Source organism: Gambusia affinis, linkage group LG03 (assembly GCF_019740435.1).
Source record: "Gambusia affinis linkage group LG03, SWU_Gaff_1.0, whole genome shotgun sequence".
Classification (NCBI taxonomy): domain Eukaryota; kingdom Metazoa; phylum Chordata; class Actinopteri; order Cyprinodontiformes; family Poeciliidae; genus Gambusia; species Gambusia affinis.
The window spans coordinates 25,944,323-25,969,776 of NC_057870.1; the positions used below are offsets into that span (position 1 = coordinate 25,944,323).

Sequence of the window (25,454 nt, forward strand, 5' to 3'; positions counted from 1 at the left end):
AACCTGAGAGGTCTGGAAGGTTGATACAACAGCAGCAGATCTTTAATGTATTGTGGTGCTAAACCATTCAGTGATTTATAAACTAACAACAGTATTTTAAAGTCTATTCTTTGAGCGACAGGGAGCCAGTGGAGGGACTTTAAAACTGGTGTTATGTGCTCTATCTTCCTGGTTTTAGTGAGAACGCGAGCAGCAGCATTCTGGATCAGCTGCAGCTGTTTGATTGATTTGTTGGACAGACCTGTGAAGACGCCGTTACAATAATCAATACGACTGAAGATAAATGCATGGATGAGTTTCTCTAGATCTGGCTGAGACATTAGTCCTTTAATCCTGGAAATGTTCTTCAGGTGATAGAAGGCCGTCTTTGTAACTGTCTTTATGTGGCTCTGGAGGTTCAGGTCAGAGTTCATCACTACTCCCAGGTTTCGGGCCTGATCGCTGGTTTTTAGTTGTAATAACTGAAGCAGTCCACTGACTCTAGATCTATAACTCTAGATCTGTAACTCTAGATCTATAACTCTAGATCTGTAACTCTAGATCTATAACTCTAAATCGTTCCTCTTTAGGTCCAAAAATAATAACTTCAGTTTTGTTTTTGTTCAGCTGGAGAAATTTTTGGCACATCTACACATTTATCTGTTCTAAGCATCTGTTCAGTGATTGGATGGGGTCAAAGGTCACCTGGTGACATCGTAATATAGACCTGTGTGTCATCTGCATAGTTATGGTAGCTAATATTATTTCCTATTATAACCTGAGCCAGTGGGAGCATATAAATATTGAATAAGAGGGGTCCTAGGATTGAACCTTGGGGTACCCCACATGTCACCTTTGACCTCTTTGATGAGAAGTTTCCAATTGAAACAAAGAAATCCCTGTTCTTTATGTAAGATTCAAACCAGTTAAGCACTGGACCGGAGACTCCGACCCAACTCTCCAGTCGATTCAGTAATATGTTGTGGTCAACACTGAGGTCCAACAGAACCAGCACTGTGGTTCTCACACAGTCCGTATTTATATGGATGTCATTGAATACTTTGACTAGGCCAGTCTCTGTGCTGTGGTGAGACCAGAAACCAGACTGAAGGAGTCAAAGCGGTTGGTTATCGTTAGGAAGCTGTTTAACTGTTTAAACAGCTTTTTCAATAACTTTGTTGATGAATGGGAGGTCAGAGGTCGGCCTGTAATTCTGCAGTAGTGATTTGTCTAGAATAGATTGTTCTTTTTTATCAGTGGTTTGATTACTGCTGTTTTCAAAGCCGGATGAGAGCGATGAGTTTACTATTTGGATCAGATCAGTAGCAACAACAGGCAGGACTTTCTTAAAGAAATGTGTGGGTAGAACATCCAGACAGCAGGAACTGGAGCTGAGTTGACTTATAATTTCCTCCAGGGTTTTATAATTAAGTAGTTGAAATTGGGTCATTTTTCCTGTATTTGTTTTGTTTTGGCACAGCGTTGGTACTGACTTTATAGTGGATGTGCAGATTAATCCTCTGATTTTTTGAATTTTCTCTGAAAAGAAGCTGGAAAACTGGTTGCAGGCAGCAATAGACTGAAATTCAGGTGGTAAAGTGATAGGAGGGTTTGTGAGTCTGTCAGCTATTGTACATAAAGCTCAAGCATTGTTAATGTTTTTGTTTATGACATCTGCAAAGAAACCCTGTCTTGAATTTTTGAGTGTTAAATGATAGTAACGTAGTTTTTCTCTATAGATGTCATAATGAACGTGAAGTTGAGTTTTACGCCATTTTCGTTCTGCCCCACGGCAGAGTTGTCTTGCAGATCTAACTGTTTGTGCATTTCTCCAAGGAGATTTCTTCTTACCAGACACAACCTTCATTTTAATTGGGGCAATGGAATCAATGATGCTGCACAGTGGCGCAGTTGGTAGAGCTGTTGCCTTGTAGCAAGAAGGTCCTGGGTTCGATTCCCGGCTGGGGGTCTTTCTGCATGGAGTTTGCATGTTCTCCCTGTGCATGGTGGGTTCTCTCCGGGTTCTCCGGCTTCCTCCCACAGTCCAAAAACATGACTGTCAGGTTAATTGGGCTCTCTAAAATTCTCCCTAGGTGTGAGTGTGTGTGTGAATGGTTGTGTGTCCTGTCTGTTTTCTGTGTTGCCCTGCGACAGACTGGCGACCTGTCCAGGGTGAACCCCGCCTCTCGCCCGGGACGCAGCTGGAGATAGGCACCAGCAACCCTCCCGACCCCATTAGGGACGAAGGGTGTATAGAAAATGGATGGATGGAGAAGTCTGAAACTTTAGACTGAAAATCATTAACCAACTTATCTACGTCATTACAGCTTAAGGGTGAGGAAGAAGAGTAGCTTTGAAGCCACCTGTTGCTACAAGTTCAAGTAAAAATCACCTGGACGCCATCGGTGTTTGATAACCGTTTATTTTCAATATACATTTCATTTGAAAAATAGAAATTCTACAATAAACCATTTTTTCTTCTCTAGAAAGATTCACAAGTTAATTTAACAATAAAGTGTCAGTTTTCCTCTGCAGCTTTCCGACAGGCGGTGAACTAATAACTCCACTGGAAAACCTGCAGAGCACTGAGTTGGAAAACAAAGTGAAGTATTGAAAATAGAGGGATCAGAGTGAGCATCTGTATGAAAACATGATCTTTGTGTGCTAATATGGAGACGTCAGCAATGATCCATCAAGTTTGGAAGAATTATGATGAAATTTTCCAACAGTTTGAACATTTTCCAGTTGGAGAAAACTATCTTTTTTGACCTTTTTTTCACCTTTGCGGTCACATTTAAACCAATTTCAGAGTTCAGAAGGATATTTTGTCCTGATATATAAAACCCTAGAATAGCGATAGAGGTGCTCTTTATTATTAACATTCACACAAGTCAAACAATTGAAAAGTATTGAAAAATAAACAAAATTGGATGTGGAAAAATGTGTAGGAACACTATTCACATTTTCTTTCATAATTTAGCTGTTAGGTTTTATATGGAAGAAATTTAATCTAATTATTTACACATTGAAATTATAACCCTGAATCTATTCTGTGCAATTATCTATATATATTTTTTACTCTAAATGCACAAAAAAAGTTCACTCGCAAATGTTTCTTGAAAAATTTAAATTTTTCAAAATTTTATTTTATGTTTTCAGGCTAATTTTTGAAGGCAAATTTCTGCAGGTGATTTTTTTGCAGTGAATTTAAAGTGTAAAAATAAAAATAACATTGACAAAATTTCATAAGATAAAAATTCAGTGTCATAAAAAATCTGATTCCAATCAGGTTACATTTCTTCCAAAATTTTGAGGATATTTTTAAATTTCACTAACCACTAAATGCAGGCTAGAAAATAAGATAAAGTTTATTAGTGAGTTTATTCTTGTGTGTGGTTTGATCAGCCGTCATGAATACCATTTCCACATCTTGTTTCCTTCATTTGTTCCAGTTCAAATTGATCCTTTATGGGCCACTTAGGTACAGGAGTTTATGCAGCACAGTCATGTATTAATATGATATGCATTCCCAGTTCAGGTTCCTCTTTGGATGAGAAAGGTTGGATGATTATGATGAATCAAATGGCTTCGACTCACATTAAGGCTGTTTCCTGTTCTTATTTCTTTCATTTCAGAAACATTTCTGAAATCAGACAAAAGGTCTCCAGTTGACCTGGAGAAAATCATTCATGCTTTCATGTCATCTCCTCTGGAATACTGTAATGCCCTTTTTAACTGCCTGGAAATCCTCAATTTCACCTTTGCAATCAATACAGAAAGCAGCATCTAAACTTCTCACCAAATCCAATAAATTCTGTCGTATCTCTCCTGTTCCATTTTCACTCCACTGGCTTCCATGTGATTTTCAGATTTGTTTTAAAGTACTTCTGCTGACATACAGAGCAATACAAGACCAGGCTCCTGATTACCTTTGTCAGCTTTTAACCAAATATTCTGCTGCTCATGGTCTTCATTCTCAAACTCTGAATGTTTTGGTTGTTCCACCAACACAGTTAAAAACTAACGGGAGCCTTTCAGTCGGTGGCAGTGGAACAGTTTACCCTTTCAGCTCCGTTTTTCTGACTCTGGAGGTTTTTAAAATGCAACTAAAACATTTTATTTTCCCAGGATTTTATCTCTTGATTTTACTGTGTTTCTTATGTTGGTTTTATGTTTTCTATTGTTTTAAGGCTGATTTCTATTGTGATTTGTGATTTTATGTCTGTGACAGCCACTTTATAAATAAACTTTACTTAATTACTCTAAGGAAGAACAGAAGTGGAAAACAAGGGAAAAATAGAAAATCTAAGGAACACCAAAAATGACAAAATTCCAAAACCAAACTCAAACAACCCCAGATTCCGACAGCATTTTTGTTTTTCTACAACAAAACGACGACATGACAATTTGTTTGCATGCTTGTTATTATTATTGATATAAATGTTACTGACATCACCGACTGTTGTCACCGTAGTGATGGAAGAAAGGAGGAGAGAAAGAAGTTCCTTCACATTCCAGATGTTCCTGCTGTCTTATGTGGATCAGGCTTTTTCTCCTGTGTGGATTCGCTGATGATGCTTCAGACTTGAGGTATGTTTGAATCTTTTCTCACACTGACTGCAGCTGTAAGGCTTTTCATCAGTGTGGATTCGCTGATGAATCTTCAGATGTGAGTATTGTTTGAATCTCTTCTCACATTGACTGCAGCTGTAAGGCTTTTCACCAGTGTGGATTCGCTGATGAAGCTTCAGATTTGAGGAATGTTTGAATCCTTTCTCACACTGACTGCAGCTGTAAGGCTTTTCATCAGTGTGGATTCGCTGATGGCTGTTTAAATGACACTTCTGATTGAAAGTCTTCTCACACTGATCACATCTATAAGGCTTTTCACCAGTGTGGATTCGCTGATGGCTGTTTAAATTACCCTTGGAAATGAAAGCCTTTCCACACTGGTCACAGAGATAGAGCTTCTCTCCAGTGTGAATGCGTTGATGAATTTTCAGCTTCGTCTTCCCTCTGAAAAGTTTCAGACACTTGTTACAACGGTGTTGTTTCTGCAGTCTCTTGGTGGGCTGAACCTGCTGTCCATCACTGGGACCAACTGAGGCTTCATCATAATGTTCTCCTGGGTTTGTGCAGGTTTGTTTCTACGAAGGGAAGTACAGTAATTATAACCAACAGTAAATATAATACACAAACACTTTGATAGTCAACATCTCTATTGCTTTGCAGAGATTAAAACATCCTAACACATCTCCCCGTTTAGTTTAATCAAATACAAAAGTATAAATTTGTCTTTCTCTCAGGTGGACTAAAGGTCTGGAACCTGTGGCCCCACGAGTGGCTCTTTGGACATTTTTTAATGGCTCCTAATAATTTAGTTAAAAATGCAGAAAAACCAACTGATGGTCTTTTAATCTTGGCATAATGACAAAAGTACATTTTAATAAAATGGTAAATGACTGAACTTATTTAGCGCTTTTCCAATCATTTTTACCACTCAAAGCGCTTTACACTGGAGTCACATCCACCCATTCACACACACAAACTCTCACATTTATACATCATTAGGGTGTAAGTGCCTTGCCCAGAGGTACATCTACATGTGCAAGGAGCAATCTGGAATTGATCCTACAACCTTCTGATCACAAAACAACTAATCTACCCACAGAGCCACAGTCGACTCATAGTCATCAGTAATATACAACAGAACAATTGCATTGAATTTAGTTCCACACTGTTAGACTTTTTATTGTAATTTTTACAGTACCTTACTGGCAACACTGTTGCCAGTAATACTATAATAATTACAGTAACTTAGTTATGTTTTAACAAAATGATTTGAGTTTTGTTAGGTCAGGTCACCAGGCAACAAAGAGACATAATGGACCAACAACCACACACACACACACACACACACTGCCAGCCACACACACACGCAATTCAGAAATCCCTAATTAAAATAAATGTCATGTTTTTGAGGTGTGGCATGAAGCCAGAGTACCCAGAGAAATCCCATTCATGCACAGAGAGAACATTCAAAGTAAATGCAGAAAAACTATTAAAAACAAAAAAGTAGCACTTAGTTCCCACAAGGTTTAATAACTAACCTCTTCCAGTGATGCTTTCTCTCCCTGGCAACGTTTTTCCATTTCAGTCCTGTGTAACACAAACATTCATAACATGTAAAATTTAATTTAGGATATTTGTGCAGCAGTGGCAGCAGTTTCAGATAAAGTTGAAACCAGATATTGATTAGAGACAACCTGATTTCACACATTATGATTTTAAAACAGTCTTAACTTCCTGCTTTATGTCAGCCAGGATTAAATCCCTAATTTCTCTGAGAAGTTTTCATTTCTGTTTTATATTTAGAAAGTTTTCATAAGCTAACTATGTATTAAACAGATGCTTTGTAAACTTCTAGCACTTTTAACAGAAATAAATGAGAATCATGACACAGAGGGATGATTTCTGCTTCACACGTTTTAGTTTTAGTAAAGAGATGATTCTACATTTTATAAAGTGAATTATTAAACATCAGTATGAATTATTACAAATATATGTGATAAAGAAATAAGTCTTTACTTACAATTTCTTTGAGCCACCTCTTCAGATTATCTTTGTCACAATATTTACATTTGACAGATGCTCTTATGGTTTCCATGGTAACAGTGTTCAAAGGATTACAGCTCCATAAACATTTAACTCTCTATGTATTTAAAAACAAACAAACAAACAAAAAAAACATATTCAGCCATCAGATTAGGCTAATTACAGACTTTATTCTTCTGTGCACCAGAAAGTTTGACTTTAATATTAAATCCATTTTATTTTAACAGATCTGGAAACTTGTTATGATGCATACAGTACTGTTTCCATGGAGACAGGTTGTTTGGATATTTTACATCTTAATGTAACCATAATTCAATCAATCAAACAAACTTTATTTGTATAGCACATTTCAGCAGCAAGGCATTTCAAAGTGCTTTACATCAAATCAAACACAAAAACACAATGCAACATAGAATCAACAATAAAAACAGAACATCAAGTCAGATTCTGTCAATAAATTTGCAATTGATTACGTTTCGAATACAACTCTAAATAAGTGGGTTTTTAGTTGAGATTTAAAGGAAGTCAGTGTTTCAGCTGTTTTACAGTTTTCTGGAAGTTTGTTCCAGGTTTGTGGTGCATAGATGCTGAATGCTGCTTCTCCTCGTTTGGTTCTGGTTCTGGGGATGCAGAGCAGACCAGAATCACAACCTGAGAGGTCTGGAAGGTTGATACAACAGCAGCAGATCTTTAATGTATTGTGGTGCTAAACCATTCAGTGATTTATAAACTAACAGTATTTTAAAGTCTATTCTTTGAGCGACAGGGAGCCAGTGGAGGGACTTTAAAACTGGTGTTATGTGCTCTATCTTCCTGGTTTTAGTGAGAACACGAGCAGCAGCATTCTGGATCAGCTGCAGCTGTTTGATTGATTTGTTGGACAGACCTGTGAAGACGCCGTTACAATAATCAATACGACTGAAGATAAATGCATGGATGAGTTTCTCTAGATCTGGCTGAGACATTAGTCCTTTAATCCTGGAAATGTTCTTCAGGTGATAGAAGGCCGTCTTTGTAACTGTCTTTATGTGGCTCTGGAGGTCGGGGTCAGAGTCCATCACTACTCCCAGGTTTCGGGCCTGATCGCTGGTTTTTAGTTGTAATAACTGAAGCAGTCCACTGACTCTAGATCTATAACTCTAGATCTGTAACTCTTAATCTGTAACTCTAGATCTATAACTCTAGATTTGTAACTCTTAATCTGTAACTCTAGATCTATAACTCTAGATCTATAACTCTAAATCGTTCCTCTTTAGGTCCAAAAATAATAACTTCAGTATTGTTTTTGTTCAGCTGGAGAAATTTTTGGCACATCTACACATTTATCTGTTCTAAGCATCTGTTCAGTGATTGGATGGGGTCAAAGGTCACCTGGTGACATCCTAATATAGACCTTTGTGTCATCTGCATAGTTATGGTAGCTAATATTATTTCCTGTTATAACCTGAGCCAGTGGGAGCATATAAATATTGAATAAGAGGGGTCCTAGGATTGAACCTTGGGGTACCCCACATGTCACCTTTGACCTCTTTGATGTGAAGTTTCCAATTGAAACAAAGAAATCCCTGTTCTTTATGTAAGATTCAAACCAGTTAAGCACTGGACCGGAGACTCCGACCCAACTCTCCAGTCGATTCAGTAATATGTTGTGGTCAACACTGAGGTCCAACAGAACCAGCACTGTGGTTCTCACACAGTCCGTATTTATATGGATGTCATTGAATACTTTGACTAGGCCAGTCTCTGTGCTGTGGTGAGACCAGAAACCAGACTGAAGGAGTCAAAGCGGTTGGTTATCGTTAAGAAGATGTTTAACTGTTTAAACAGCTTTTTCAATAACTTTGTTGATGAATGGGAGGTCAGAGGTCAGCCTGTAATTCTGCAGTAATGATTTGTCTAGAATAGATTGTTCTTTTTTATCAGTGGTTTGATTACTGCTGTTTTCAAAGCCGGATGAGAGCGATGAGTTTACTATTTGGATCAGATCAGTAGCAACAACAGGCAGGACTTTCTTAAAGAAATGTGTGGGTAGAACATCCAGACAGCAGGAACTGGAGCTGAGTTGACTTATAATTTCCTCCAGGGTTTTATAATTAAGTATTTGAAATTGGGTCATTTTTCCTGTATTTGTTTTGTTTTGGCACAGCGTTGGTACTGACTTTATAGTGGATGTGCAGATTAATCCTCTGATTTTTTGAATTTTCTCTGAAAAGAAGCTGGAAAACTGGTTGCAGGCAGCAATAGACTGAAATTCAGGTGGTAAAGTGATAGGAGGGTTTGTGAGTCTGTCAGCTATTGTACATAAAGCTCAAGCATTGTTAATGTTTTTGTTTATGACATCTGCAAAGAAACCCTGTCTTGAATTTTTGAGTGTTAAATGATAGTAACGTAGTTTTTCTCTATAGATGTCATAATGAACGTGAAGTTGAGTTTTACGCCATTTTCGTTCTGCCCCACGGCAGAGTTGTCTTGCAGATCTAACTGTTTGTGCATTTCTCCAAGGAGATTTCTTCTTACCAGACACAACCTTCATTTTAATTGGGGCAATGGAATCAATGATGCTGCACAGTGGCGCAGTTGGTAGAGCTGTTGCCTTGTAGCAAGAAGGTCCTGGGTTCGATTCCCGGCTGGGGGTCTTTCTGCATGAGTTTGCATGTTCTCCCTGTGCATGGTGGGTTCTCTCCGGGTTCTCCGGCTTCCTCCCACAGTCCAAAAACATGACTGTCAGGTTAATTGGGCTCTCTAAAATTCTCCCTAGGTGTGAGTGTGTGTGTGAATGGTTGTGTGTCCTGTCTGTTTTCTGTGTTGCCCTGCGACAGACTGGCGACCTGTCCAGGGTGAACCCCGCCTCTCGCCCGGGACGCAGCTGGAGATCAGAACCAGCAACCCTCCCGACCCCATTGGGGACGAAGGGTGTATAGAAAATGGATGGATGGAGAAGTCTGAAACTTTAGACTGAAAATCATTAACCAACTTATCTACGTCATTACAGCTTAAGGGTGAGGAAGAAGAGTAGCTTTGAAGCCACCTGTTGCTACAAGTTCAAGTAAAAATCACCTGGACGCCATCGGTGTTTGATAACCGTTTATTTTCAATATACATTTCATTTGAAAAATAGAAATTCTACAATAAACCATTTTTTCTTCTCTAGAAAGATTCACAAGTTAATTTAACAATAAAGTGTCAGTTTTCCTCTGCAGCTTTCCGACAGGCGGTGAACTAATAACTCCACTGGAAAACCTGCAGAGCACTGAGTTGGAAAACAAAGTGAAGTATTGAAAATAGAGGGATCAGAGTGAGCATCTGTATGAAAACATGATCTTTGTGTGCTAATATGGAGACGTCAGCAATGATCCATCAAGTTTGGAAGAATTATGATGAAATTTTCCAACAGTTTGAACATTTTCCAGTTGGAGAAAACTATCTTTTTTGACCTTTTTTTCACCTTTGCGGTCACATTTAAACCAATTTCAGAGTTCAGAAGGATATTTTGTCCTGATATATAAAACCCTAGAATAGCGATAGAGGTGCTCTTTATTATTAACATTCACACAAGTCAAACAATTGAAAAGTATTGAAAAATAAACAAAATTGGATGTGGAAAAATGTGTAGGAACACTATTCACATTTTCTTTCATAATTTAGCTGTTAGGTTTTATATGGAAGAAATTTAATCTCATTTTTTACACATTGAAATTATAACCCTGAATCTATTCTGTGCAATTATCTATTTTTTACTCTAAATGTACAAAAAAATTCACATGCAAATGTTTCTTGAAAGATGTAATCTTTGAACTTTTATGTTTTCAGGCTAATTTTTGAAGGCAAATTTCTGCAGGTGATTTTTTTGCAGTGAATTTAAAGTGTAAAAATAAAAATAACATTGACAAAATTGCACAAGATAAAAGTTCAGCGTCATAAAAAATCTGATTCCAATCAGGTTACATTTCTTCCAAAATTTTGAGGATATTTTTAAATTTCACTAAGCACTAAATGCAGGCTAGAAAATAAGATAAAGTTTATTAGTGAGTTTATTCTTGTGTGTGGTTTGATCACCTAAAATATCCTTTTATATATATATATATATATATATATATAAAAGTGATTTAAACAACCCATCAATCAGATGACAGCTGATAAAATACACACATTCCTTCTGTGAACACAAGCCGTCATGAATACCATTTCCACATCTTGTTTCCTTCATTTGTTCCAGTTCAAATTGATCCTTTATGGGCCACTTAGGTACAGGAGTTTATGCAGCACAGTCATGTATTAATATGATATGCATTCCCAGTTCAGGTTCCTGTTTGGATGAGAAAGGTTGGATGATTATGATGAATCAAATGGCTTCGACTCACATTAAGGCTGTTTCCCGTTCTTATTTCTTTCATTTCAGAAACATTTCTAAAATCAGACAAAAGGTCTCCAGTTGACCTGGAGAAAATCATTCATGCTTTGCAATCAATACAGAACGCAGCATCCAGACTTCTCACCAAATCCAATAAATTCTGTCGTATCTCTCCTGTTCCATTTTCACTCCACTGGCTTCCATGTGATTTTAAGATTTGTTTTAAAGTACTTCTGCTGACATACAGAGCAATACAAGACCAGGCTCCTGATTACCTTTGTCAGCTTTTAACTAAATATTCTGCTGCTCATGGTCTTCATTCTCAAACTCTGAATGTTTTGGTTGTTCCACCAACACAGTTAAAAACTAACGGGAGCCTTTCAGTCGGTGGCGGTGGAACAGTTTACCCTTTCAGCTCCGTTTTTCTGACTCTGGAGGTTTTTAAAAAGCAATTAAAACATTTTATTTTCCCAGGATTTTATTTCTTGATTTTACTGTGTTTCTTATGTTGGTTTTATGTTTTCTATTGTTTTAAGGCTGATTTCTATTGTGATTTGTGATTTTATGTCTGTGACAGCCACTTTATAAATAAACTTTACTTAATTACTCTAAGGAAGAACAGAAGTGGAAAACAAGGCAAAAATAGAAAATCTAAGGAACACCAAAAATGACAAAATTACAAAGCCAAACAAAAACAACCCCAGATTCCGACAGCATCTTTGTTTTTGCTACAACAAAACGACGACATGACAATTTGTTTGCATGCTTGTTATTATTATTGATATAAATGTTACTGACATCACCGACTGTTGTCACCGTAGTGATGGAAGAAAGGAGGAGAGAAAGAAGTTCTTTCACATTCCAGATGTTGCTGCTGTCTTATGTGGATCAGGCTTTTTCTCCTGCGTGGATTCGCTGATGATGCTTCAGACTTGAGGAACGTTTGAATCTCTTCTCACACTGACTGCAGCTGTAAGGCTTTTCACCAGTGTGGATTCGCTGATGAATCTTCAGATGTGAGTATTGTTTGAATCTCTTCTCACACTGACTGCAGCTGTAAGGCTTTTCACCAGTGTGGATTCGCTGATGAAGCTTCAGATTTGAGGAATGTTTGAATCCTTTCTCACACTGACTGCAGCTGTAAGGCTTTTCATCAGTGTGGATTCGCTGATGGCTGTTTAAATGACACTTCTGATTGAAAGTCTTCTCACACTGATCACATCTATAAGGCTTTTCACCAGTGTGGATTCGCAGATGTCTATTTAAATGATACTTCTGATTGAAAGCCTTTCCACACTGGTCACAGAGAAAGCGCTTCACTCCAGTGTGAATTTGTTGATGAATTTTCAGATACCACTTCCATCTGAAAAGTTTCAGACACTTGTTACAACGGTGTTGTTTCTGCAGTCTCTTGGTGGGCTGAACCTGCTGTCCATCACTGGGACCAACTGAGGCTTCATCATCATGTTCTCCTGGGTTTGTGCAGGTTTGGTTCTACGAAGGGAAGTACAGTAATTATAACCAACAGTAAATATAATACACAAACACTTTGATAGTCAACATCTCTATTGCTTTGCAGAGATTAAAACATCCTAACACATCTCCCCGTTTAGTTTAATCAAATACAAAAGTATAAATTTGTCTTTCTCTCAGGTGGACTAGAGGTCTGGAACCTGTGGCCCCACGAGTGGCTCTTTGGACATTTTTTAATGGCTCCTAATAATTTAGTTAAAAATGCAGAAAAACCAACTGATGGTCTTTTAATCTAGACATAATGACAAAAGTACATTTTAATAAAATGGTAAATGACTGAATTTATTTAGTGCTTTTCCAATCGTTTTTACCACTCAAGCGTTTTACACTGGAGTCACATCCACCCATTCACACACACAAACTCTCACACACTTATACATCAGTAGGGGGTAAGTGCCTTGCCCAGAGGTACATCTACATGTGCAAGGAGCAATCTGGAATTGAACCTACAACCTTCTGATCACAAAACAACTAATCTACCCACAGAGCCACAGTCGACTCATAGTCATCAGTAATATACAACAGAACAATTGCATTGAATTTCCACAACAGAAGGACAAGAAAAGTTCCAGTTATTAATTTTTTAATTTGTTTTTCTTGTCATTGAGTTAAAAACTATCCTATAATTTTACTTAATTAGTTACTTAGTTAGATGTTTATTAAAATGACAAGTCAGGAAACATTTATGGCTCTAAAAAAGTGTTGTTGTTTTTTATCTGGACTGAAGACAAAAATGGTTCTTTGGACTGTAAAAGTTTCCGATCTCTTTTGTAAGATAACAAAATGATTTGAGTTTTATTAGGTCAGGTCACCAGGCAACAAAGAGACATAATGGACCAACAACCACACACATACACACACACACACACACACACACACACACACACACACACGCACGCACGCACACACATGCACACACGCACGCACACGCACACACACACACACACACACACACACGCCGACACTCATTCCAATTCAGAAATCCCTAATTAAAATAAATGTCATGTTTTTGAGGTGTGGCATGAAGCCAGAGTACCCAGAGAAATCCCATTCATGCACAGAGAGAACATTCAAAGTAAATGCAGAAAAACTATTAAAAACAAAAAAGTAGCACTTAGTTCCCACAAGTTTTAATAACTAACCTCTTCCAGTGATGCTTTCTCTTCCTGGCAAAGTTTCTCCATTTCAGTCCTGTGTAACACAAACATTCATAACATGTAAAATTTAATTTAGGATATTTGTGCAGCAGTGGCAGCAGTTTCAGATAAAGTTGAAACCAGATATTGATTAGAGACAACCTGATTTCACACATTATGATTTTAAAACAGTCTTAACTTCCTGCTTTATGTCAGCCAGGATTAAATCCCTAATTTCTCTGAGAAGTTTTCATTTCTGTTTTATATTTAGAAAGTTTTCATAAGCTAACTATGCATTAAACAGATGCTTTGTAAACTTCTAGCACTTTTAACAGAAATAAATGAGAATCATGACACAGAGGGATGATTTCTGCTTCACACGTTTTAGTTTTAGTAAAGAGATGATTCTACAATTTGCAAAGTGAATTATTAAACATCAGTATGAATTATTACAAATATATGTGATAAAGAAATAAGTCTTTACTTACAATTTCTTTGAGCCCCCTCTTCAGATTATCTTTGTCACAATATTTACATTTGACAGATGCTCTTATGGTTTCCATGGTAACAGTGTTCAAAGGATTACAGCTCCATAAACATTTAACTCTCTATGTATTTAAAAACAAACAAACAAACAAAAAAAAGCATTCAGCCATCTAATTAGGCTAATTACAGACTTTATTCTTCTGTGCACCAGAAAGTTTGACTTTAATGTTAAATCCATTTTATTTTAACAGATTTGGAAACTTGTTATAGTGCATACAGTACTGTTTCCATGGAGACAGGTTGTTTGGATATTTTACATCTTAATGTAACCATAATTCAATCAATCAAACAAACTTTATTTGTATAGCACATTTCAACAGCAAGGCATTTCAAAGTGCTTTACATCAAATCAAACACAAAAACACAATGCAACATAGAATCAACAATAAAAACAGAACATCAAGTCAGATTCCGTCAATAAATTTGTTATTGATTACGTTTCAAATACGACTCTAAATAAGTGGGTTTTTAGTTGAGATTTAAAGGAAGTCAGTGTTTCAGCTGTTTTACAGTTTTCTGGAAGTTTGTTCCAGATTTGTGGTGCATAGATACTGAATGCTGCTTCTCCTCGTTTGGTTCTGGTTCTGGGGATGCAGAGCAGACCAGAATCACAACCTGAGAGGTCTGGAAGGTTGATACAACAGCAGCAGATCTTTAATGTATTGTGGTGCTAAACCATTCAGTGATTTATAAACTAACAACAGTATTTTAAAGTCTATTCTTTGAGCTACAGGGAGCCAGTGGAGGGACTTTAAAACTGGTGTTATGTGCTCTATCTTCCTGGTTTTAGTGAGAACACGAGCAGCAGCATTCTGGATCAGCTGCAGCTGTTTGATTGATTTGTTGGACAGACCTGTGAAGACGCTGTTGCAATAATCAATGCGACTGAAGATGAACACATGGATGAGTTTCTCTAGATCTGGCTGAGACATTAGTCCTTTAATCCTGGAAATGTTCTTCAGGTGATAGAAGGCCGTCTTTGTAACTATCTTTATGTGGCTCTGGAGGTTCAGGTCAGAATCCATCACTACTACCCAGGTGTCGGGCCCGATGTGCTGACTCTAGATCTATAACTCTAGATCTGTAACTCTAGATCTATAACTCTAGATCTGTAACTCTAAATCGTTCCTCTTTAGGTCCAAAAATAATAACTTCAGTTTTGTTTTTGTTCAGCTGGAGGAATTTTTGGCACATCCACACATTTATCTGTTCTAAGCATCTGTTCAGTGATTGGATGGGGTCAAAGGTCACCTGGTGACATCGTAATATAGACCTGTGTGTCATCTGCATAGTTATGGTAGCTAATATTATTTCCTGTTATAACCTGAGCCAGTGGGAGCATATAAATATTGAATAAGAGGGATCCTAGGATTGAACCTTGGGGTACCCCACATGTGACCTTTGACCTCTTTGATGAGAAGTTTCCAATTGAAACAAAGAAATCCCTGTTCTTTATGTAAGATTCAAACCAGTTAAGCACTGGACCGGAGAGTCCGACCCAACTCTCCAGTCGATTCAGTAATATGTTGTGGTCAACACTGAGGTCCAACAGAACCAGCACTGTGGTTCTCACACAGTCCGTATTTATATGGATGTCATTGAATACTTTGACTAGGCCAGTCTCTGTGCTGTGGTGAGACCAGAAACCAGACTGAAGGAGTCAAAGTATATCGTTAGGAAGCTGTTTAACTGTTTAAGCAGCTTTTTCAATAACTTTGTTGATGAATGGGAGGTCAGAGGTCGGCCTGTAATTCTGCAGTAATGATTTGAGACATTTTTGTTCGAGCTGCGTCTTTAAAATGATGTTCAAAATAGCAGGCATACAAAATAAAATTCACATAAAAAAAAAATAAAAAAATAATTTATGCATTTAAAAGAAATTATGTGAAATAATAATAATTAAAAAAACAAACATTATAAACATCCTTCAAGGCATTAAGGCATGGTCAGTTTAGTGTCAATACAAAGGCAACATTCAGATTGTTCTTCTTTATCAGTGGTTTGATTACTGATGTTTTCAAAGCCGGATGAGAGCGATGAGTTTACTATTTGGATCAGATCAGTAGCAACAACAGGCAGGACTTTCTTAAAGAAATGTGTGGGTAGAACATCCAGACAGCAGGAACTGGAGCTGAGTTGACTTATAATTTCCTCCAGGGTTTTATAATTAAGTAGTTGAAATTGGGTCATTTTTCCTGTATTTGTTTTGTTTTGGCACAGCGTTGGTACTGACTTTATAGTGGATGTGCAGATTAATCCTCTGATTTTTTGAATTTTCTCTGAAAAGAAGCTGGAAAACTGGTTGCAGGCAGCAATAGACTGAAATTCAGGTGGTAAAGTGATAGGAGGGTTTGTGAGTCTGTCAGCTATTGTACATAAAGCTCAAGCATTGTTAATGTTTTTGTTTATGACATCTGCAAAGAAACCCTGTCTTGCATGTTTGAGTGTTAAATGATAGTAACGTAGTTTTTCTCTATAGATGTCATAATGAACGTGAAGTTGAGTTTTACGCCATTTTCGTTCTGCCCCACGGCAGAGTTGTCTTGCAGATCTAACTGTTTGTGCATTTCTCCAAGGAGATTTCTTCTTACCAGACACAACCTTCATTTTAATTGGGGCAATGGAATCAATGATGCTGCACAGTGGCGCAGTTGGTAGAGCTGTTGCCTTGCAGCAAGAAGGTCCTGGGTTCGATTCCCGGCTGGGGGTCTTTCTGCATGGAGTTTGCATGTTCTCCCTGTGCATGGTGGGTTCTCTCCGGGTTCTCCGGCTTCCTCCCACAGTCCAAAAACATGACTGTCAGGTTAATTGGTCTCTCTAAAATTCTCCCTAGGTGTGAGTGTGTGTGTGAATGGTTGTGTGTCCTGTCTGTTTTCTGTGTTGCCCTGCGACAGACTGGCGACCTGTCCAGGGTGAACCCCGCCTCTCGCCCGGGACGCAGCTGGAGATCAGAACCAGCAACCCTCCCGACCCCATTAGGGAGGAAGGGTGTATAGAAAATGGATGGATGGAGAAAATGGATGGAGAAGTCTGAAACTTTAGACTGAAAATCATTAACCAACTTATCTACGTCATTACAGCTTAAGGGTGAGGAAGAAGAGTAGCTTTGAAGCCACCTGTTGCTACAAGTTCAAGTAAAAATCACTATGACGCATCGGTGTTTGATAACCGTTTATTTTCAATATACATTTCATTTGAAAAATAGAAATTCTACAATAAACCATTTTTTCTTCTCTAGAAAGATTCACAAGTTAATTTAACAATAAAGTGTCAGTTTTCCTCTGCAGCTTTCCGACAGGCGGTGAACTAATAACTCCACTGGAAAACCTGCAGAGCACTGAGTTGGAAAACAAAGTGAAGTATTGAAAATAGAGGGATCAGAGTGAGCATCTGTATGAAAACATGATCTTTGTGTGCTAATATGGAGACGTCAGCAATGATCCATCAAGTTTGGAAGAATTATGATGAAATTTTCCAACAGTTTGAACATTTTCCAGTTGGAGAAAACTATCTTTTTTGACCTTTTTTTCACCTTTGCGGTCACATTTAAACCAATTTCAGAGTTCAGAAGGATATTTTGTCCTGATATATAAAACCCTAGAATAGCGATAGAGGTGCTCTTTATTATTAACATTCACACAAGTCAAACAATTGAAAAGTATTGAAAAATAAACAAAATTGGATGTGGAAAAATGTGTAGGAACACTATTCACATTTTCTTTCATAATTTAGCTGTTAGGTTTTATATGGAAGAAATTTAATCTCATTTTTTACACATTGAAATTATAACCCTGAATCTATTCTGTGCAATTATCTATATATATTTTTTACTCTAAATGCACAAAAAAAAGTTCACTCGCAAATGTTTTTTGAAAAATGTAAATTTTTAAAAATTTTACTTTATGTTTTCAGGCTAATTTTTGAAGGCAAATTTCTGCAGGTGAATTTTTTGCAGTGAATTTAAAGTCTAAAAATAAAAAAAAAATTAACAAAATTGCACAAGATAAAAGTTCAGCGTCATAAAAAATCTGATTCCAATCAGGTTACATTTCTTCCAAAATTTTGAGAATATTTTTAAATTTCACTAAGCACTAAATGCAGGCTAGAAAATAAGATAAAGTTTATTAGTGAGTTTATTCTTGTGTGTGGTTTGATCACCTAAAATATCCTTTAATATATATATATATATATATATATATATATATATATATATATATATATATATATAAAAGTGATTTAAACAACCCATCAATCAGATGACAGCTGATAAAATACACACATTCCTTCTGTGAACACAAGCCGTCATGAATACCATTTCCACATCTTGTTTCCTTCATTTGTTCCAGTTCAAATTGATCCTTTACAGGCCACTTAGGTACAGGAGTTTATGCAGCACAGTCATGTATTAATATGATATGCATTCCCAGTTCAGGTTCCTGTTTGGATGAGAAAGGTTGGATGATTATGATGAATCAAATGGCTTCGACTCACATTAAGGCTGTTTCCCGTTCTTATTTCTTTCATTTCAGAAACATTTCTAAAATCAGACAAATGGTCTCCAGTTGACCTGGAGAAAATCATTCATGCTTTCATGTCATCTCCTCTGGAATACTGTAATGCCCTTTTTAACTGCCTGGAAATCCTCAATTTTGTCGTGATCTGTGTTTTTTGTGTTTATTTTGAGTTTCCTGTGTGTCTGAGTCTCCGTGTTGTCCTGTCTCCCCGTGATTAGTCCCCAGGTGTATCTCGTTCCCTGATTTCCTCTTGTGTATTTAGTGTCACCTGTGTGTGTCTGTCTTCGTCGGGTCCTACGTCTTGCTACGTCTGCTTACGTCAATGTATGTCTGTGTTCGTCCGTTATCGCCTGTTGCTACCTGTTGCGAGCATTAGCCTTCCGCTCAGCAGTGCTGCCAGGTCTGTGGACTGTTTACTGTTATTTATCACCATTAAACTCCTCATCTCATCACACATCATCTGGGTCTACTGCGTTTGCCTCACCGTTTCCACCACCACACATTATGACAAATTTCACCTTTGCAATCAATACAGAACGCAGCAGCCAAACTTCTCACCAACTCCAATAAATTCTGTCGTATCTCTCCTGCTCCATTTTCACTCCACTGGTTTCCATGTGATTTTAAGATTTGTTTTAAAGTACTTCTGCTGACATACAGAGCATTACAAGACCAGGCTCCTGATTACCTTTGTCAGCTTTTAACCAAATATTCTGCTGCTCATGGTCTTCATTCTCAAACTGAATGTTTTGGTTGTTCCACCAACACAGTTAAAAACTAACGGGAGCCTTTCAGTCGGTGGCGGTGGAACAGTTTACCCTTTCAGCTCCGTTTTTCTGACTCTGGAGGTTTTTAAAAAGCAATTAAAGCATTTTATTTTCCCAGGATTTTATCTCTTGATTTTACTGTGTTTCTTATGTTGGTTTTATGTTTTCTATTGTTTTAAGGCTGATTTCTATTGTGATTTGTGATTTTATGTCTGACAGCCACTATATAAATAAACTTTACTTAATTACTCCAAGGAAGAACAGAAGTGAAAAACAAGGCAAAAATAGAAAATCTAAGGAACACCAAAAATGACAAAATTACAAAGCCAAACAAAAACAACCCCAGATTCCGACAGCATCTTTGTTTTTGCTACAACAAAACGACGACATGACAATTTGTTTGCATGCTTGTTATTATTATTGATGTAAATGTCACCGACTGTTGTCACCGTAGTGATGGAAGAAAGGAGGAGAGAAAGAAGTTCTTTCACATTCCAGATGTTGCTGCTGTCTTATGTGGATCAGGCTTTTTCACCAGTGTGGATTCGCTGATGATGCTTCAGACTTGAGGTATGTTTGAATCTTTTCTCACACTGACTGCAGCTGTAAGGCTTTTCACCAGTGTGGATTCGCTGATGAATCTTCAGATGTGAGGATTGTTTGAATCTCTTCTCACACTGACTGCAGCTGTAAGGCTCTTCACCAGTGTGGATTCGCTGATGAAGCTTCAGACCTGAGGATTGTTTGAATCTCTTCTCACACTGACTGCAGCTGTAAGGCTTTTCATCAGTGTGGATTCGCTGATGAAGCCTCAGACCTGAGGAATGTTTGAATCTCTTCTCACACTGACTGCAGCTGTAAGGCTTTTCATCAGTGTGGATTCGCTGATGGCTGTTTAAATTACCCTTGGAAATGAAAGCCTTTCCACACTGGTCACAGAGAAAGCGCTTCTCTCCAGTGTGGATTGGCTTATGATACAGCAGTCCTGAGGAATCTCTGAATGTCTTCTCACACTGATCACATCTATAAGGCTTTTCATCAGTGTGGATTCGCTGATGAAGCCTCAGACCAGAGGAATGTTTGAATCTCTTCTCACACTGACTGCAGCTGTAAGGCTTTTCACCAGTGTGGATTCGCTGATGAATCTTCAGATGTGAGGAACGTTTGAATCTCTTCTCACACTGACTGCAGCTGTAAGGCTTTTCACCAGTGTGGATTCGCTGATGAAGCTTCAGACCTGAGGATTGTTTGAATCTCTTCTCACACTGACTGCAGCTGTAAGGCTTTTCATCAGTGTGGATTCGCTGATGAAGCTTCAGACCTGGGGATTGTTTGAATCTCTTCTCACACTGACTGCAGCTGTAAGGCTTTTCATCAGTGTGGATTCGCTGATGTAGCTTCAGATGTGAGGATTGTTTGAATCTCTTCTCACACTGGTCACAATGAAAGCCTTTCATCAGTGTGGATTCACTGATGGCTGTTTAAATTACCCTTGGAAATGAACAATCTCTGAATGTCTTCTCACACTGATCACATCTATAAGGCTTTTCACCAGTGTGGATTCGCTGATGAAGCTTCAGACTGGAGGAATGTTTGAATCTTTTCTCACACTGACTGCAGCTGTAAGGCTTTTCATCAGTGTGGATTCGCTGATGAAGCTTCAGATGTGAGGAACGTTTGAATCTCTTCTCACACTGACTGCAGCTGTAAGGCTTTTCATCAGTGTGGATTCGCTGATGGCTGTTTAAATTACTCTTGGAAATGAAAGCCTTTCCACACTGGTCACAGAGATAGGGCTTCTCTCCAGTGTGAATGCGTTGATGAATTTTCAGATTCATCTTCCATCTGAAAAGTTTCAGACACTTGTCACAACGGTGTTGTTTCTGCAGTCTCTTGGTGGGCTGAACCTGCTGTCCATCACTGGGACCAACTGAGGCTTCATCATCATGTTCTCCTGGGTTTGTGCAGGTTTGTTTCTACGAAGGGAAGTACAGTAATTATAACCAACAGTAAATATAATACACAAACACTTTGATAGTCAACATCTCTATTGCTTTGCAGAGATTAAAACATCCTATCACATCTCCCCGTTTAGTTTAATCAAATACAAAAGTATAAATTTTCCTTTCTCTCAGGTGGACTAGAGGTCTGGAACCTGTGGCCCCACAAGTGGCTCTTTGGACATTTTATAATGGCTCCTAATAATTTAGTTAAAAATGCAGAAAAACCAACTGATGGTCTTTTAATCTAGACATAATGACAAAAGTACATTTTAATAAAATGGTAAATGACTGAACTTATTTAGTGCTTTTCCAATCGTTTTTACCACTCAAAGCGCTTTACACTGGAGTCACATCCACCCATTCACACACACAAACTCTCACACATTTATACATCAGTAGGGGGTAAGTGCCTTGCCCAGGGGTACATCTACATGTGCAAGGAGCAATCTGGAATTGAACCTACAACCTTCTGATCACAAAACAACTAATCTACCCACAGAGCCACAGTCGACTCATAGTCATCAGTAATATACAACAGAACAATTGCATTGAATTTCCACAACAGAAGGACAAGAAAAGTTCCAGTTATTAATTTTTTAATCTGTTTTTGTTGTCATTGAGTTAAAAACTATCCTATAATTTTACTTAATTAGTTACTTAGTTAGATGTTTATCAAAATGACAAGTCAGGAAACATTTATGGCTCTAAAAAAGTGTTGTTGTTTTTTATCTGGACTGAAGACAAAAATGGTTCTTTGGACTCTAAAGGTTTCAGATCTCTTTTGTAAGATAACAAAAAGATTTGGGTTTTGTTAGGTCAGGTCACCAGGCAACAAAGAGACATAATGGACCAACAACCACACACATACACACACACACACACACACACACACACACACACACACACACACACACACACACACACACGCCGACACTCATTCCAATTCAGAAATCCCTAATTAAAATAAATGTCATGTTTTTGAGGTGTGGCATGAAGCCAGAGTACCCAGAGAAATCCCATTCATGCACAGAGAGAACATTCAAAGTAAATGCAGAAAAACTATTAAAAACAAAAAAGTAGCACTTAGTTCCCACAAGTTTTAATAACTAACCTCTTCCAGTGATGCTTTCTCTTCCTGGCAAAGTTTCTCCATTTCAGTCCTGTGTAACACAAACATTCATAACATGTAAAATTTAATTTAGGATATTTGTGCAGCAGTGGCAGCAGTTTCAGATAAAGTTGAAACCAGATATTGATTAGAGACAACCTGATTTCACACATTATGATTTTAAAACAGTCTTAACTTCCTGCTTTATGTCAGCCAGGATTAAATCCCTAATTTCTCTGAGAAGTTTTCATTTCTGTTTTATATTTTGAAAGTTTTCATAAGCTAACTATGTATTAAACAGATGCTTTATAAACTTCTAGCACTTTTAACAGAAATAAGTGAGAATCATGACACAGAGGGATGATTTCTGCTTCACACGTTTTAGTTTTAGTAAAGAGATGATTCTACATTTTATAAAGTGAATTATTAAACATCAGTATGAATTATTACAAATATATGTGATAAAGAAATAAGTCTTTACTTACAATTTCTTTGAGCCACCTCTTCAGATTATCTTTGTCACAATATTTACATTTGACAGATGCTCTTATGGTTTCCATGGTAACATTGTTCAAAGGATTACAGCTCCATAAACATTTAACTCTCTATGTATTTAAAAACAAACAAACAAAAAAAAAAACACATTCAGCCATCAGATTAGGCTGATTACAGACTTTATTCTTCTGTGCACCAGAAAGTTTCACTTTAATGTTAAATCCATTTTATTTTAACAGATTTGGAAACTTGTTATGATGCATACAGTACTGTTTCCATGGAGACAGGTTGTTTGGATATTTTACATCTTAATGTAACCATAGATGTAACAAATGACTGTTTTGTTTTGTAAATGTTAAAACAAGCTGCATTTGTATGTGTGTGCCTCTGTGTAGAAACGAGCATGCAAAATCAGGACAAAATACGTTGTTTTGTGGGCTTTTTTTGTCCATATCCTTTAAAATATTTTAGTTGAATAACTCTTTATTACTAAACCTTGCTAAATAGATGTTGGTAGCAATAATATGTGAGATTGAAGCTGTGCAATAGCGGTGTAATATTACAGGGTATATGAATCATATCCTATCATTTCAGGTGCACAGTGACCTGCGCAGTTCAGTGGACACGTTGTGGCTGCGCTGCATTTAATCATGTCTGTCATATAATGGATTAATGCGCAAAAAGGAGTTGCTGTGATCTGTATTTGTCTTTAATTTAATTCCTATAAAAACCTGTTTCCCCTGTCTGATACTGTTTGGTTCTTAAAAAACGCCCATGTACGTAAAATATTTTTTTTAACAGGTAGGATATTCTAGTAAAAGGATTAGAGCATACACCTATAGCTTTTCATTTTAAACGGGTAGGATATTCAGATGAAGGAAGTGATCTTCTTGAGGTAGCCTATATAAGTTGTTCCAATGCTAATCTAAGCAAAACTCCTAAACTTCCACTTCAGCCCCGTCATTCAAATAATGTTATCCAATATATTTAACATTAACACAACTCGCTATTGTTTTCTGTTTGTGAACATGACGGTAGGAGTTTTGGACGCGTAGCACTGACAGACTTGGCTATCTATCCGAGCTACGGTAGGAAAATCTGACGAGGTGGCACAGATAGTCAGAACACCGGCATCCTGCAGGTTTTAGTTCTCTCCCCGGTTTAACGCACCTGGACCCAATGATGGCTCGTTAGAAGGCCTAAAGAACACTGACATGCTGACAAGGTTTTTACTACCGCCAGGGAGAGAACTAAAACATGCAGGATGGGAACCCCTGCAGTAAAGTCAAGTGCAGCGATATATTTATAGTTTTGAGTTGTACTTCAACGGTTTTTTCTTTGCTGTGGAGCACAGCACGAAATTAATAATACCTACATTTCCAAGTTTCATACGGCAGCAGCGCGGCTATGGATGGCATGTAAAATAATAATCATTCCCTTATGTAAACAATAACATGCAGGTGGTCTACATTTGTAAATATGATTAAGTCAGTACACGTTGATTTTATATATATATATATATATATATATATATATATATATATATATATATATATATATATATATATATATATTTATAGAGAGACAGATATAAATATATCTGTCTCTGAGCCTTTTTTGATCTATATATGGATATATCTACATATAGATTTCCTATATGTATAGACTTATATATATTGATAGAGAGAGAGAAAGATAGAGGGACATATAGATACCTATATATATATTTCTTGCCCAGAAAGATAAATAGTTTTCAAAATTTTTCCCAATTTGTATAGGTTTAGACTCCTGAAAGGTTCTTTTTGTTCCACGTTGTTTACATTTACTTTTCCCAATTCTCCCTTTAATTAATAAATGTGGTTTTCTTGTTTTCTGTTTAGAATTAGAAATAAAAATCTTACAATGGATGAACATGAGTACTGATGTTGTTGAACGTGGGGGAAGCCGGAGCACCCGGAGTGAACCCACACCTACACAGAGAGACGTTTCCCACCGTGCTTTTTAATATTGAAATGTCCAATTGACAACAACAGTAGCTCTTTTTAAATTAACGCCAATCACCCAACCCACTCTTGGCCCCACCGCCCTTTTAAATCTAATAAACTGGAGACATAAAGTCCTGTCTACGCTGGATGGACTTTACATCTGTTTTTGAACTTGCGCAGAGATGTTGGAGATAAAGCCTTTTTGAAACGCTTCCACAGTGAAATCTTTTTCATGGGACTTTCTTCTTCTTCAGAGATATTGATCTGCTCAGCCGACTCTTCATCTCTGATTCCTGAGGTGTTGTTTGGATTACATCTTTGTTTAATGTAACCTTTACCTGTGGAGGGGATGTTCTCTGTTTTTCCATTAGACCGCTTTCCCCTTCTGTGGAAACTACAGGAACCCAACCTGTTACATCTTC

At 37.5% G+C, this 25,454-nt stretch overlaps 2 protein-coding genes across 6 annotated transcripts; both read right to left on the reverse strand.

The window, feature by feature from the left end:
- Positions 1-4,384: 4,384 nt before the first annotated feature.
- On the reverse strand, positions 4,385-14,154 carry LOC122828828 (gastrula zinc finger protein XlCGF49.1-like). 2 transcript variants are annotated; one of them, XM_044112769.1, is made up of 3 exons: positions 14,103-14,154; positions 6,090-6,138; positions 4,385-5,126 (listed from the first exon to the last, which is right to left on the reverse strand). In XM_044112769.1, exons 2-3 carry the CDS (start codon positions 6,129-6,131, stop codon positions 4,521-4,523), a joined length of 648 nt encoding a protein of 215 aa, XP_043968704.1. In that variant the 5' UTR covers positions 6,132-6,138; positions 14,103-14,154; the 3' UTR covers positions 4,385-4,520. The 2 variants fall into 2 exon arrangements, with proteins under 2 accessions (XP_043968704.1, XP_043968703.1); XM_044112768.1 differs by lacking the exon at positions 14,103-14,154 and adding an exon at positions 6,572-6,659.
- LOC122828826 (zinc finger protein 271-like) lies at positions 11,698-23,137 on the reverse strand. Of its 4 annotated transcripts, none has more exons than XM_044112767.1 (5): positions 23,038-23,137; positions 22,556-22,604; positions 20,949-21,417; positions 19,969-20,855; positions 11,698-12,091 (listed from the first exon to the last, which is right to left on the reverse strand). In XM_044112767.1, the coding sequence occupies exons 2-5, from the start codon at positions 22,595-22,597 to the stop codon at positions 11,834-11,836; spliced, it is 1,656 nt and encodes a 551-aa protein (XP_043968702.1). In that variant the 5' UTR covers positions 22,598-22,604; positions 23,038-23,137; the 3' UTR covers positions 11,698-11,833. The 4 variants fall into 4 exon arrangements, with proteins under 4 accessions (XP_043968702.1, XP_043968699.1, XP_043968700.1 ...); XM_044112764.1 differs by having other exon boundaries at positions 19,969-20,863; positions 21,125-21,417; positions 23,038-23,136; XM_044112765.1 differs by having other exon boundaries at positions 19,969-20,695; positions 20,957-21,417; positions 23,038-23,136.
- Between the last annotated feature and the right edge of the window lie 2,317 nt (positions 23,138-25,454).

Coding starts and splice junctions, on each gene's coding strand:
- LOC122828828 (XM_044112769.1), bottom strand. CDS start 6,131: ATGGAAAAACGTTGCCAGGGAGAGAAAGCATCACTGGAAGAG. Junction 5,127..6,089: donor AGAAAGCATCACTGGAAGAG/GTTAGTTATTAA, acceptor TTCCCTTCGTAG/AAACAAACCTGCACAAACCC.
- LOC122828826 (XM_044112767.1), bottom strand. CDS start 22,597: ATGGAGAAACTTTGCCAGGAAGAGAAAGCATCACTGGAAGAG. Junction 21,418..22,555: donor AGAAAGCATCACTGGAAGAG/GTTAGTTATTAA, acceptor TTCCCTTCGTAG/AAACAAACCTGCACAAACCC. Junction 12,092..19,968: donor GAATCCACACTGGTGAAAAA/GCCTGATCCACA, acceptor ACTGATGAAAAG/CCTTACAGCTGCAGTCAGTG.